General features: G+C 30.7%; 2 protein-coding genes across 4 annotated transcripts in view; both read left to right on the top strand.

Moving 5' to 3' along the window:
• Positions 1-912: 912 nt before the first annotated feature.
• Positions 913-9660, top strand: LOC130673042 (uncharacterized). 2 transcript variants are annotated; one of them, XM_057477920.1, is made up of 4 exons: positions 913-1147; positions 3221-3403; positions 3475-3631; positions 8408-9660. In XM_057477920.1, exons 1-4 carry the CDS (start codon positions 1052-1054, stop codon positions 8497-8499), a joined length of 528 nt encoding a protein of 175 aa, XP_057333903.1. In that variant the 5' UTR covers positions 913-1051; the 3' UTR covers positions 8500-9660. The 2 variants fall into 2 exon arrangements, with proteins under 2 accessions (XP_057333903.1, XP_057333904.1); XM_057477921.1 differs by lacking the exon at positions 8408-9660 and adding an exon at positions 3755-3930.
• Positions 9661-10670: 1010 nt separating this feature from the next.
• LOC130673137 (3-ketoacyl-CoA thiolase, mitochondrial) overlaps positions 10671-16390 on the top strand; it is a 29430-nt gene continuing 23710 nt past the window's right edge. The window contains exons 1-3 of one of the 2 annotated variants that reach the window (XM_057478069.1): positions 10671-10909; positions 11000-11166; positions 11290-11421. In XM_057478069.1, the coding sequence (XP_057334052.1) occupies positions 10891-10909; positions 11000-11166; positions 11290-11421 (318 nt within the window). In that variant the 5' untranslated portion in view covers positions 10671-10890. The remainder of the gene's footprint in view (positions 10910-10999; positions 11167-11289; positions 11422-16390) is intronic. The other variant, XM_057478068.1, reaches the window with a different exon arrangement.

Here is a 16390-nt window from a genome sequence, read left to right as displayed (position 1 = left end):
GATATGTTTAAGTAGAAATTTATTTTAAAAAAAATTTTTTTTTCATTACTTTAAAAACATCTTCTATCAAGGAATTATTACTTGAACCAAAAATTTAAAGTTCTTAAAATAATAATACGACATTTTTAGTTGAAGACAAGTGGTCTTGCTTGAAGAATTCGATAGTATCGATTGAAGATAATATAGTTTCGGGTCAAGACGCGAGAGTTATCCATCGAAGATACAAAATCTATAGAGCCAAGAAAATCTAAATCAAGACAAGAATTTCTTGAAGCAAGACAATTGGTTTTCTTCAGAAATAAATTCTTGGCTCAAGAAAATATTTCTTGAGTCAATATAAATTTTCTATCAGTGTGAAGAAAAGTTTTTGACTGATATCTCGGAAACTATGCACTTTAGGGTAAAAGTCATAAGACTATTATTGTAGAGAATAAAATTTCGCATCTTTTGTTTCTTATAATTTTTTTGTAAAACTTACCGTTTTCGATTTATGGCCCATTCAATGAACCGGTTTTTTTATTTCGGCCCATAACTCTTAAAATATTGGATTAATCAATAAAATGCTCATGTCCATTTATAAAGATCACTTTATTCTCGACAACTTTTGTTCGAAACTTTTTTTTCTTATGTCCATACTTTTTGAGTTATATAGGCTATAGTCTTGATAAGGATCAATAGAATAACCCGATGGTGAAAAACTTTTTCATTCATAAGGCTATCCTAATGTGGCCCTGATAAGAAACTCGTCAGGCTTGACCTATTAAGGCTAAATTCTGGTCGGGATATGTGTGTATTTTGTTCTATTTGAGTTTCTTGCAGGGCTCTCAAGACGTAAATTTTGTGGTGGTGGGGATTCGACTTCAAGATTGAGATATAGAATCGAAATGAATCAGTTGAGTTTCTTCAGCCCTTTGAAGAAGGTCGTATACCAAAGTAGTAAACATTTCTTTACAATATATTATTAATTTGAATAATTTCTACTTTTATATTGATTTATATTATTAATTGTTTTCTACATAAATATTGAAAGAATATTTAATAATTTTTAAACATGGAGAAAAATATGAAGAAGGAAGTTACATTCTTAAGTAAATATTGTTGTTTTAGTCCCAAAACCGGGATGTTAGTGTGTTTTATCCTTGAAATTGTAAGTGAATTTCAAAAGTTTTTTTTATTCCAATATTAGAATCCGTTTCTGTTTAGTTCAAGTATTTTTCTAAAATGATTCAAGTTTCAAAGTACAATACAATTCATCGGCAGTTGCAAGTTTTTTTTTTTTTTTTTCTAAATTGAATTACCCATAAAAAAATCTTTTTATAAAATTTTTAAAAATTTCATTAAGATTTATAGAATTCTCTGCCATAAAATTGTAGAGTGATTGGGTACTAGTTCCCTGATCGAGTATTGGATCTTCTACCTTAACTTGTGAATGAAAAAGCCCAGTACTATTTCAAGCGTATAGGTTTATATATATTTTGAAATTTAATACACTCAAAACACGCGGAAAACAGTCACAGTTCTATTTCAAGCGTAGAGGAGGGTGGGACAAGAAGGCCCTCCTAAGCCGGTCATTACTTTTCGTGGCTTTCAAACATCAAAACACTTGATTTTTGTCCTGTCTTGAACAAATTTATGGACATTTTCCCGAAACTCTAAACAAAAGTTTTTTTCAAATTCCCGCTAAGAAAATCGACTATTTTTGAAAAATTCGGGAAGTTATTGTTTTTACCCAGATTTTCGAAAATTGAAATTTCATCAGATGTCGACGTTTTAAGATCCTACACGGAAAGAAAATTATGGCAGCGGTTCCCATAATTTTGTGAAATTTTTTCCTATACCATCATAGGAATTACGACCATAAATTATGGGAGCGGTTCCTATAATTATAGAAATGTTTCCCATAATTATAGGAATAGTTCCTATAATTATGGGAATGATACCCATAACACTATAGGAATGGTTCCTATAATTATAGGAATGGTTCCTATAATTTATAGGAATACTTTCTATAATATTATGGGAATCATTCCTATAATTTATTGGAATGATTCCTTCAATTTATAGGAACCATTCCCATAAATTATAGGGACCATTCCCATAATATTATGGGAATGGTTCCTATAATAGTATGGGAACTATTCCCATAATATTATGGGAATGATTCCCATAATGCAATTGAGAAACTTATCGATGAGCTTCAATATCAAGTACTTCCATACATTATAATAATTTTGATGCAGCATAATAATTTTTTATAAGAGCATAGTAATTTTTTGGATACTTTACTTTCTGTTTCAAGTTCGGTCGACAGCATAATAAAAATTGGTAGATTTCGAGCCAACATTTTTCTCCGTAGCACAAGAATTTTGATGTTTTCTTATGCCAAAATATTTTCAATTTTATACAGTAAATAAGAAAAAATTCTTGACATTTTAAGAGTTGTTTTAGCACTTTTATTCAATGATATAAATATTCAATGAAGACAACTAAAAAATTAAGCTGTCAAATTTTCATTAACTGCCGACATTTTTAAACAAAAGATAGTAAATAAATAGTAAATAAAACATAATCAATTCTGCAACTTAATGTTTTTTCATAAATATTGCCCATAAATAAAAATTTTATAAGTCCATGATTTAATCTAGTTTCGTCCTTGTAAATTTTCAGAACTAAAATTTTTTAAAGTTCACGAATTAATCTAATTTAGTCTGCTCGTAACGCGTTTGTTTTTTAAAGTAGCAGGTCGAAAACAGCTTAAAATTTTCATAAAAGATCAAAATCAGATCAAATAGTCCAATCAGACTAAAATCAGGTCAAATTTTTCAGTCCGGGTAGATCAAAAACAGATTAAAATTTTTATCGAAGTTCAATAACAGACTAAGTAGTCCAAATACAGTCCAGTTAGACTAAAATCAGATCAAATTTTTTGACCCGGGAAGTAAGAAATGTCTCAGATCACATGTAGTATGGGCCGAGGCGAAGCCGAAGTCAACAAACATGTGATCTGAGGCTTTCTTCTTTATCGCCCTAGGTGTGTAATATACTATCACGCTATTGTTTTCGAGCTTTTTGAGCTCGCTTTGCTTGTGCCTGCGCACCTACGACTCGTGCTAACCACATCGCGCAGACACTATGAATAACTTACCCTACTAGTTACGCCAATAACTATTATGACATTTTCCCCGGAATAATTATGATATAATGTATCATTTCCTTACAGATCTTGGATATTGTAGCAGCTAGAATGTTGACAACACTTTATAGTCCAATATATAACAATACTAACAGATACTACAAAGCAATAGCTATTGTTGATATTGGTCGTTATGCAATCGTGATTATCATCATTAAGCAAATTATAGGAATTTTCGCAAATTTCGTTCCAATTTATATTTTGCAAAAGGTAATGTTTTAACTCGATACATCATTTTGATTGATTTTTTAATTGATACTGTTTTCAATTGAATCCTTTAGAAATTCGTCAATCGTAAAGTGATGGCAGACATGATTTCGATCAAAATGAAATCGTTACTTATATCAATGCTATTGGTTTGGATTTGTGTTAGCGGAGGCTTTCATGTTTCTGCAGAAGTAGGATTAATAATTTTCATCATTGGACATTTATACTTAGGTACGTATACTCAGAAAATTAAGTAATTGTGTTTATTATGCTAAATTTTTTATTCCAATCATCTAGAATGATTGGAACGTTTTTTGATGCAACAATAGTTAGTGTTGTAATTTTTTTTAATAGAATTAATAATTACTGGATGATAACTATTGTAACAAATTTCGTAACAGTTACTATCAGGATGGTAACAATTACCATCAGGATGATAGCAGTTACTATCAAGGATGGTAATTAATATTATTGATTGCAATGAAAAAATTGATCGAAAATTCAATAATTTTCAAGTACTGCTGCAAAATTGTAAATTTTTGGATACAAATATGATGACAAACATACTTAAGTTTTATTGACACAATTTTTACAAGAAAATGACAATTTTTTAAAAGTTGAAATACAAGTATTAAAATTATTTATATTATAAACCCTTCATTGACGTACTAGCCCTATTTTAATTTTACTTTAAAATTGTAAACAAATATTTTCTATTTAAATCCATGATTTAGTAATGTACATTTTATTGTTTAAAATTTTGAATTAAGTTACCGTACGGTCGTCTAGATCAGCGTAAAGGTAATGGTCTATAATCGGGGCTCCACCTATTTATATCAAGCAAAAATCCAAATATAGACAAATCGCTTTGAAACCAATTTCATTCTCTAGCATTTGTCGGCGGATTAAAGATATAATTGCATCTTTAGGTGTTATTTGAGCCTTAATAAGTTATAAGTGTATACCAAAGGTATAAATTATGCTTGATTTAGATGTTAGATCATGAATTTTCAGTTCCGTGCAACACTGCATTATTTGACATATTTTTCATTTCATTCTGTGTATTGACCCTTAAGTCAAACACTAAAATTTAAGGTATATGCCTATTTGCCATAATTTCTGTAGTTTCGTCCTAAGTACGTTAACGGACTCGTCAGTAAGGCTATGTTAACGCACTCTTGCCTTAGACTACATCTCTTACCAGTACGAGCCGGCGTAAAACTGTGTTGTGGGTTTCAGCCAGACACTATACTAGCAAAGGAAGGCGGATACCGTCCAAACTACTTGCAACTAAATGATAGGTGAGCTGTTGTACACCGTTTAAGTATTGAAATAACAGAAATATGCCAATTTTCACTATACAAGAGTTCAAAAAAATCTTTGTAGCTCTTAGTTAGACCTTTCTATTACCACCGTCCATCTTACGGTATTAATAAAATTAATTATTTATACTTATCAGAAAATTTATTAAATTTATTTTTGGAAAATTTGCATGATTTTATGTTATCAATTTTGTACACTCTGATTGCAAGGTTCAGATAGATATTTAGTGTTAGAGACAAAAACACATACAGAAAATTTAATCCGCCGTGTAACTGAACACGTGGAAAAAGTTTAATTATAGATATTTAAGGTGTAAGCACTTGGAACTTTGAAAAATAGGTGGAGCCCCACTTCTAGACCATTACCTAACAATCATCCAACCCATACAAAGTCGCCGTTAATGGAAAAAATGCCGTAGGTTGGCCGATGTCTGACTGCCATCGCTCGGCCAAGCATTGGCAATTTGTAATGGGCCAAACCTGGTTAATTACCAGCAGCCATTTAATTTTTTATCAAGATAGCGTAGTCAAATCGAAATTCATTTTTATTAAAATTTTTGAATATATATGTAATGGCATTGCTGGTTTGATATCAGAATATGACTTCCCGTAATCCCTTTAAAGGAAACGCCAGACATACGACGCTGCCGATGGCTGGCCAATGAATGGCTGCTTATGACTGGCCAATTATCGGTTCGCAACTTTGGGCTCTACTGTTGGTGAATCAGTGTTCCATGATTGATTCTTGTTAAATGAAAAAATATACTAATCAATTATTAATTATTCAAATAACTTGTTATTGTAGTTTCTTTTCATTAATAATTATTTACTTTTGAATTAAACTAAATTTTAATTAATAAATGTTTTAATTTTTCGATGGAAGTTATTTACAACTAACATTTAATATATTTTTTAGTTCGTTACCATTTACAATCAACAACCGCAATTTTATAACTTTACTTATAAAAATTAATTTAATTAAAAAATAAGTATAGTAAATTTTTAGAGTAAATGTCATTTTTAATGATAGTGGTAGAGCGAGATAATTCAACTGGGTACTCAATAAATAATCAATTAAATTCAATAAGTTTTATTTTTAAAAATTGTGTAATTATAATCAAAATAGTACGAAATTATTATTTTTTTTTTCTAAATAATTGAAAATATTAATTCAATTGCTCTGTATATTTTCTAAAACCGAGTAGTTGTAGTAGAATGAATAAGTAGATCATATCAAATTATCAGTTCAACATTAGTAGGTTAGTCCAGTACACGGAAAAAAAATTCTAGTTAAATTTACAATGCTAACATCGTAATTTGTCCTATTAATTATTGTATTGGTGGACTAGACTTTTCACATCGTAATTTTTACGATGTAGGGTTGGAAATTTCATTTAAGAAATAATACTTCAGACAAACAATACGAAGTCTTAAGCTCTTTAATATAAATTACGATGTAACATCGTAAAATTTGAAGAGAAATTTTAAATAAAAGATTAAAATAATAATCATTCGGCAGTTGGATTCGAACCCGATTCCTTTCGAGTGCGAAGTGTCCGACACCTTGGACCACTCGGCCACTGAAAGACCGACACTATATGTTGTTTTTAAGATCCATATAAGCAACTTGCGGAGGACCCAGTTACTATTTAAAAAGTACGATGTAACATCGTACTTTTTATAGCTTCCATCGTATTATAACAGAGGCAGCACTGTAATATTTATTTTGTTAAAAAGTAAATAGAAATATTAAATGTACGAATAAATATAGTTTTTAAAGTGTAATTTTTATTTATTTTTTTTTACGATGTTAAATTGTAATTTTTGTAGTAATTTTTAATCCTAAAAGTCTTTGTTAAAATTACGATGTTAAATAGTAAAAAATATAACCCACATAATAAATTTCGAAATAAAACATTTAAAAATTGACATTAATAAAAGTCTAGTCCGAGATTACGATGTTAACATCGTAAATTTTGGTACAATTTTTTTTCCGTGTAGATAGCGTTCAGACCCAGCAATCAGAAAGACGGCAGTTCACGCTCAGGTTCCACCAGGATTTTCACCAAGTTTTTTTCACATCATCTACCTTACTTAAATAGTTTAAACGTTAATGATTACAAACTATACTAGGTTAATAATAATAAAATTTTTTTTTAATGAAATTTATTTGCTTGCTTGGCCGATTGCTGGCTGCCGTTAATTAGCCGACAGTCGAGTGCCATTAATGGGCCAAGGTTATCATTCAGGCTATAAGCCGTTTATCGGCCAATAAAAATTGCCATTACTGAGCCATTACTGAGCCGAGATTTATACAATCATCTAGATAATATCCACTACTATCGAATTGATGGTAGAAATTTTACCATAACTAGATAATAGTTTCTATTATTTGATTTTTTGAGTGTAGGGTATTTCATACTATGTATTATTTTACAAAAATATAATTTTCCAAAAACAGTAAAAGAACAGTTCAAAATAGTGCGCAATTATTTTCACAAAAGTGATTTTGGAATATTTGAAAAACATTTTTAAAAATGGGGTACTCCATTTTGTCCGCTTCCTCTCCTGTTTTACTTTAGTTACCCGGGAAAAAATGATCAGACCTGACCATGCCTGTTCATGTATGATCAGGCCTGAAATTAGACCTGATCAAGCCTGTTCATGTATGATTAGGCCTGAAATTAGACATGATCAGGCCTGATCATACCTGACCATGCCTGTTCATGTCTGAAGCGTTGAATACACTCAGGCCTGATCGTGCCTGTTCATGTCTGAAGCGTTAAATACAGTCAGGTCTGATCTTGCCTGTTCATACCTGTCCATGCCTGTTCATGCCTGGTCATGTCTGAAGCGTTGAATACACTCAGGCCTGATCATACCTGTCCATGCCTGGTCATGTCTGTTCATGCCTGTTCATGTCTGAAGCGTTAAATACGCTCAGGCCTGATCATACCTGTCCATGCCTGGTCATGTCTGTTCATGTCTGAAGCGTTGAATACACTCAGGCCTGATCGTGCCTGTTCATGCCTGGTCATGTCTGAAGCGTTGAATACACTCAGGCCTGATCATACCTGTCCATGCCTGGTCGTGTCTGTTCATGCCTGTTCATGTCTGAAGCGTTAAATACGCTCAGGCCTGATCATACCTTTCCATGCCTGTTCATGCCTGGTCATATATGTTCATGTCTGTTCATGGCTGTTCATGTCTGCTCATAGATCTAAAATTTTGTTGACCAAGAATCTATCACGTATAAGATTTTTATTACTTGAAGTTCATACGAAACTTACTTTTCAACTAAATCTCTTAGGTCAGTGGGTAGCGAGTTACACTTTCGAACGCAAGGTCCACGGTTCAAATCTTGCACACGCCCGAATTTTTTATTTTTTTTTTTCATAGCAATAATTATATACATGTATAATTGAATATAGTTATACATAATTATATATAATTATATAGGGCCATTTTTTATATATAATTTTTTTACCCGGATGGGCATGAACAGACATGAACATACCTGATCAGACCTGAACATGCCTGATCAGGCCTGGTCAGGCATGGTAATTTTTCATGTCTGATTAGGCCTGAAGACTCATGCCTGTTCATGTCTGATCAGGTCTGATCATTTTTTCCCGGGTAATGACAAGTAATAACTAATAACACAATTCGCTACTTTTTTTTACAGCTGGAGTCTGGTACGCTTGGTTAGTTATTTACAATCGATTTTGGGAACTGCAAAATGAAGAAAAACTAGCCTTAGCAATTTGTGAAGAATAAATATATATATTGAATATTTATCAAGAAGTTTATATGGTGTAACATAGGGTCCAAAATGTTTCCTGAATTTACATGTAGCTGAAGATCAGAACGTTTTTTGCGGAACGAACATGAAAAGTATAAAATCTACTGAACTTAGATAACTGAAATTTTTTGCACAAGCGCTACCAGAGTCACAAAATTAGATCAGTTTTAAAATAAATGATAAATTCAAATAATTTTACTTCAATGTAAATTTACAAATCGTGTTCATTTTATATAGGAATTTAATCTGTTTTTGCCCGTACTATTCCTTATTCAGGCCAATATCAGACTTCTTTTCGTATGATATTTAGTCTGTTTTGAATCGCGTTTAGACTAAAAACAGACTTTTTTATTATAATTATTGGTCTGTGTCCAATTGTTTTTAAAAACAAAAACAGACTTTATTTACTATAATTTTTAATCTGTTTTTAATCGCTTTCAGTTCAAAAACATAACTTTTTACAAATATAGATAATAATTATAATCTAGACTTATAAAATTATTTGAATTTTCTTGATATTTAAAACATGCTAATGCGCTTCCGTAATAAGATGTCAAAAATATTTCCCATTTTATCCAGCAAATAAGAAAAATTTTTTGACATTTTAAGAGTTATTTTGTTACTTCTATTCAATACTATAAATATTCAGTCAAGACATCGAAAAAATAAAACTGTCAAACTTTCATTAACTGCCGACATTTTTAAACAAAAGACACTAAATTAATAGTAAGCAAAACATAATCAATTCTGTAACTTAATATATTTTTTATAAATATTGCCCATAAATAAAAATTTTATAAGTCCATGATTTAATCTCGTTTTGTCCTTGCAAATTTTCAGAACTAAAATTTTTTAAAGTTCAAGAATTAATCTAGTTTTGTCTGCCCGTAAAGTAATTGTTTTTTTAAACAGCAGATCAAAAACAGATTAAAATTTTTATAAAAGATCAGAAACAGCTCAAATAGTTCAATTAGACTAAAATCAGATCAAATTTTTCAGTCCGGGATCTTTTACGGTATTTTACCATAAAATACTTTACATATCTCTAGCGGATCCGAATTACGGTAAATACAGTGATTTACCGTAATTTACCGTAATTTGTCGTAATTTACGGTGCCTAGCAGAATTAAAGTAAATTACGGTAATTTACCGTAAATTGCGGTAATCTACGGTAAATTACGGTAATCTAGGGCAAATTACGGTAAATTGCCGTAATTTACCGTAATTTTACGGCGCCTAGCAGAATTACCGTAAATTACGGTAATTTACCGTAATTTGCCGTGGATTACCGTAATTTACGGTAATTCTGCTAGGCACAGCAAATTACGGTAAATTACGGCAAATTACGGTAAATCAATGTATTTACCGTAATTCGGATCCGCTAGGGATATTTTACAGCTAAAGTACGATATTTCACAGCAAAAGTACGGTACTTTTACCGTAAATTTGCAGTAAGAAAATATTGCACTGTAAAAATCAAAATAAAAACCATATGATGCCTACGGTAAAAATGCCGGTAAATTGTCGTATTTTTACCATAGTTCATGGTAGATTATCGTAAAATACCCGAAAGTACTGTAAATTGTGGCAAAAATACGGTAAATTACCGTAATTCGAATCCGCCGGGGATTCCACACTGTAAAAAATCACCGGGGTAAGTCCAAGCGGTGTAGGTGTTAAAATCGGCGGTGTTAAATTTAAACACCGAAAGCGGTGTGAAAATTACGACTCCTACACTGGTGTAATTTCATTTTAAAACCGGGTGGAGTTAAAAAGAGTCCATTTTTAACACAGCTCTTTATACAGTGTATACCCTTAAATACAATTTCACTGTGTTATAGATTAAATTACCCTTATGTATAATAAAAGAAATTCAATCGTTGGCCCAGATAGGATAAAAAACAAATCTTATTTAACTGTTTAAATTTAAATTTTCATATCATTATCGCAAAAATGAATTATTTATAAACATAAGTAATGAATAAAATATTCGTTGTTAAAAACAAATGGGTAATCATCAACTATTATACAAACTAAAAAAAAAACTCTGAGATAATGAATAATGCTCGAAGCAATTAAATACTTGGTACAGTTTGAAGCGATTAAAATATGTGTAAACATGTGCCTGCACTATCATTACAGCTTATGCGCTCGATCAAGGTCCAAAGTCCACGGCCCCTACTCTTTTGACTCTCCACTTTACTGAACTGTATACGTCAGTTGTAAAACTGTAAAAATTTGGTCCAGACCAGGAAAGTAAACACTCGGCTGGTTTTAAGTGTCAAGTCATTGCAGAGTTAAAAAATATAGTTTACAATAACAGTTTCTTAGTTAGTGAATAGATTGTCCAATAATAATTTGTCACCATGTCTGTGTTAACTAAAGGTAAATAAATCTAATAAAAGAATGTCGTACTTGTTATTGTTCAGCAAAACGAATTTTTTTCTATTTAATGTTTTGCTATTTGTTCAAAAGGGATATACTTTGTTGCGGCAAAACGAACGCCGTTTGGTAAAATGGGTGGGATGTTTGTTAATAAAACAGCAACAGATTTGTCAGTTGTTGCTACCACAAGTGCAATTCAGTCAGCGGGGATAAAGCCCGAGTTAATAGATCATGTTATCTTTGGTAATGTTTTGTCCGTAAGTGTGAACATATTTTCACTCCTACATAAAAAACTAAATCACAGTTTTATGATACTCAGTTTTCATTCATTCATGACGAGTTCATTGCACTTTTATTCTAAATGACAATTATTTCATTAGTTATCTGCATCTGATGGTGTCTTGTTACCTCGACATGTTTTATTGAAATCGGGTATTCCTATTGAAAAACCTGCTCTGGGTGTTAATCGATTATGTGGATCTGGATTTCAATCGATAGTCAATGGTGCTCAGGTATGTATATCGATTTGTAAGCATTGATTATAATAGGTTATTTATAAATGCAGCAAGACATATTTCGACTCTTGCTCATTACTCCTATTTATACAGCAAACGATATATTTTTATGGTTTTCTTTACCTGTAACCAAATATTTCTCGCAAGTGATAAAGAAAATCTCTTTAGTCTGCCTCAAAATACGGTTTCTATCTTATCGATATTTGATAAGATATGTGTAGAGATTGTATACAATGAGCCAGCCATTGTCCCATAGACATTCGTTCGATGCAAAATATTCGATATAAGACAAGTTTTCGAGTAGACAGTCTCGTCGAAAAAAAATATTGATACATAAACTAAAAGTAGGGTAAGTCCGAGTATTACCGTGGGTGTGAGTATTACCGTGGATTTTTTTCATTCTATTATAAATGAATGATACATAATTTTTTGTAATTTAAAAAAAATCCAGCAACAAATTTAATATTTCAAGAATGTAATTAACAAACAATCCAGTATAAAATGTAACTACTATAGTTTGTTATAAATTACTGAAATCCGATTGATCGTTTTGAGAGAAAATACCATCAATTTCTTGCAGTTAGTGTGCAACTGTACGCTAGAATAAAATGTGTTTTTTTATGAATTAATGTTTTGATACTTATATTTGGGGCTTTCCAGAGCAAGATTATACTTTTTTATAGTCGAAAATTCAAGAAACATTGACTTTTAATCAATTGTCACTTTTAATTTACTGCCGCGGTAATAGTCACCAACTTTTGAAGCGTGTCAGTATTACCGTGGTTTCACTTGATTCCACGGTAATAGAAACATATGTAGTATCTTAGGTGAATGCGACAATTGCCGCGGTTGAAATATAATTATTCATAACCTCAAAATTAATATAAATCATTGTTTGTCTTGTACACTCGTTGTTATTAATGCTTGGCCCTCTGTCTAGTTAAGAGTTTATAGTCTAAGGGACCAAGCAGTAATGACAACGAGTTTACCCCTTGTATTAAACATTCAGAATTGCAAAAATTCAAACAAATTCTGAAAATACGAAAAAAACAAGTTAAACAAGTAATTAGTGAAAAGAAAAGTGTAATTATAAACACAAAAATTTTTCATTAGTGGTGAAAAGAAGCGCAAAGAGGCAAAATTATTGCAGAGCTGTCAAAAAAATATATAATAATGATACTGATTAAATCGTATATTCTTATATCACTCATAATATTAATTGTATTGGTTAACTGTACCATAATTTAAACGTGATGTGCATTATTAAAGTTAAAAGTTTGTTTTTTATAAAAAAAACTATTCATTATTTAATTGAACGTTTGCATTTATTACCAGGGTAATATACCAACACTTACCCTATAAAACTCCAAGTCTGTGATGGTACAAATTTACGGAACGAAATATTTTCGTAAAACACATCGAAATACTTTTTATAGAAACTAATTTGTTACACAACAGTAAATACTCGAACTGAAAAAAAATACACAATCGTTCGCTGATAGCCAGAGTTTCTGATAAGAAAGTTGGTGTGCATGAGTTGCGACCAACTTGCCGCAATCTGTCGACATCTTGCTGAGAAAATTGAAGGCAACTTTTTTGTCAACTAGTGTAATGGCCAGGTTTGCTACCAACTTTTTCAGAAAGTTACCATCGATTTATGGAAATGGCAACGTTTGTGGCCACGACGACAGGTTGCGGCAGTGGATTATCGGCGAGTTGCGTGCCAACTTGGCTATCAGGGTACACTGGTGTAAATCTATTTCAACACCGCAGAATCACACCACCTACACTGGTGTAAATCTATTTTAACACCGCTTTCTTACAGTATAGCAACATGACAGGTATGTTTCTACACGGAAAGAAAATTATGAGAAGTTTTGCTATGCATTATGGGACTATTTCCCATAATGGTATAGGAATTGTACCCATAATATATGGGAATAGTTCCATAACAGTATGAGAATAGTTCCCATATCATTATAGGTACCATTCCCATAATGGTATGGGAGTAGATCCTATACCAATATGAGATCCATTCCCATAATATTATGAGAGCTATTCCCATATCATTATGGGAATCGTTCCCATACTATCATGGTAACTATTCTCATAATGGTATGGGAACGATTCCCATAATGATATGGAAACTATTCCCATAATGTAATGGGAACCACTCCCATAATATCATAAAACTTTTTTTTTGCAAAATAGTGTAAAAATTTCCTTCATGATATGGAGAGATCCAAATGAAGCTTCTTCGACGCTAAATTCGTTTAAAAAAAAAGGTTATTTTCCTATGTTGCATAGTAATATTTCCAATGTTTGCATAGGAATTTTTACTATGCTAACATAGGGATAATTCCTATGTTATATATGAATTATTCCTACGTTGCCATAGGAAATATTACTATGCAACATAAGAAAATATACCATTTAACATGAAGAAATTGACTATGTAGCATAAAGAAATTTACTATGCAACATAGGAAAATTTACTGTGTTAACATAGAAACAATTCCTTTGTGACATAAAAATTACTCCAATGTTAACATAGTAAATTTTCCTATGTTATATAGAAAATTTCTCTATGTACATATAGGAAATTGTACTATTTTAACATAGGAATTATTCTTATGCATTGCTATGCCTTGGGAATTTTTTGGTATCTTCTTGAATAATAACGTCACTCAAATTTTAATTTTAATAAAGTTTTACTTAATTATTGACAAATAACACAGAAAACTGCACTTTAAATGTATTACAAATATAATGATAGTAAATTGATTTGAATGTCTTACAACTATGATAATAATATTTCTAATTATAAAACTAAGGAATGATACTTCTATTCAATTTAAATCAAAGTTATTCTTAATTAATAATTCTGTAATTAATCTTAAGATAAACTTAACTTAAAGCCTGAAAGTTAGCGACATGCAATTAATAGTTGATAAAAAAACGTAATTTACTAGATTAAAATGAATATTGACTTATAAATGATTAGCGCAAATCAAATCAACACTTATTTGATTTAATTATAATTAAATCACTACACATTATTGTAATATATAAACAATTGATTTTGTAGTAATTGGTACAATTCAAAAAAAAATTTAGGTCTTCCTTCTGAGGGCTTCATTAAAACTAAACCTGATTAATCAAATTAATGATTTATTTTAATGCGTTCCGATTGGTGAACGTCTTAGTCATATCAGCATTGTCTGAGTTTGAATTTTTGAAAAGACAAAAAAATCTTATCCTTATATAATTTCTTTAACACAAGATTTTTTTTTCACTTTAACATAGTAAAATTTCGTATGTTAACATAGAAATTATTCTAAAGTTTGATATAGGAAAAATTCCTATGCTACAGAGGAAAAATTACTGTGGTAACGTAGGAATAATTCCTATGCTGACGTAGGAATGTTTCCTATGTTGACACAGTAACTTTTGCTATGCATTATAGGAGAAGTTTCTATGTAACATAGTATTTTTTCCTAAATTTTCATAGAAAATTTTCCTATGATTACATCGGAAAAATCCCTATGTCCACATAGTAATAGTTACTATGCCAACATAGGAAAAATTATTGTTTTTTTTTCTCCGTGTAAGTATATCACTTAGTATACTTATACTGTAAAACAGTGATAAATTACGATTTCAGATTTAAAGAGTAGGGAAAATTGCAGCATAAAATTGATTAGTGGAATTAGACTAGCGAAATTGTGAAATTTACAAATTAAGAAAATTGTAAATCAATTTTTAGAAATCCATTATAATAACAATTAAGAACTTTTATAAATAGTACTATTAATTTATTGCGATCCGGAAAAATTAGATACTACACGGAAAGAAATTTTCTTTAGAAATTACCTTTAAATTCACTGTAATAGTGGGACGAATGACACGACCTAAGGTGCCGGTAAGTGAGATAATTTTTAACTTTTTTTCAACAAATTTTACCGTAGTCTACCGTAAATTTTATTCGGTTTTCGGTAAATTTTATGAAGTCTACTCTCTCAAAATGAACCAGTGAAATTTCACTGATTTTCCAGTGAAATCCACTGATTCTCCAGTGAAATCCACTGGTTCAACCAGTGAACCGAGCGTTCACTGGTTTAACCAGTGAAATTCACTGATTCAACCAGTGGAATAAGATGATCGCTTGGCTCACTGGTTGAACCAGTGAAATTCACTGGTTAAACCAGTGATACGCCGGTGTACTACATAAATATAAACACAATAGGTTAGATTAATTTTATTTTATTATAAACGTTTATTTATAAACAAAGTGAAGTCAAACAAAAAGAGTCTTAATAACAATTATATTTAATTAAAAATTATTTAGTAGTAAAATAAATAATATTTATTAGGATTTATAAATATTTAATTTGTTTCCATTTTCAATGGGCTTTTTATATTGTTCAATTTTAAAATTATGTCATTCATTTTTGAGGTTAGCTCCAAGCTATTGAAATTACTCCAAAGTTATTTATTTTTAAACTCTGTAAAAATTGTGTCATATAATTATTATTGTTATATAAAAGTTAGTTAAAATATTACATGAAGATAATCAATAAATATTACTTATTTATTGACATAATAAAACACTTAAATATACTCATGTACAGAATGCTGCTGTACCCGCGCGCTTACATATTTTTAGTTCACTGGTTGAAACCAGTGAGCGCGACGTTCACTGATTCAACCAGTGAAATTCACTGGTTGAATCAGTGGAATTTCACTGGTTCATTTTAAGAGAGTACCACAAAATAAATCAATTGTTTCATAATTTTTATTTCAAAAATTGTAATAAATAAAAGCGCCGCATTATGTCCCACGATTATGGTAAATTTAAATTAAAATCAAAAATAACAAATTTCATGTACATCTTACAACCTAATAAATAAACGATGTCACGCTTAAATAACCGCAGACAAAATAACCGAATGACAAAATAACCAAC

The sequence above is a fragment of the Microplitis mediator genome, chromosome 8, assembly GCF_029852145.1.
Source record: "Microplitis mediator isolate UGA2020A chromosome 8, iyMicMedi2.1, whole genome shotgun sequence".
In the NCBI taxonomy this organism is placed as follows: Eukaryota; Metazoa; Arthropoda; class Insecta; order Hymenoptera; family Braconidae; genus Microplitis; species Microplitis mediator.
This window is presented reverse-complemented; position numbering and strand designations above follow the sequence as displayed.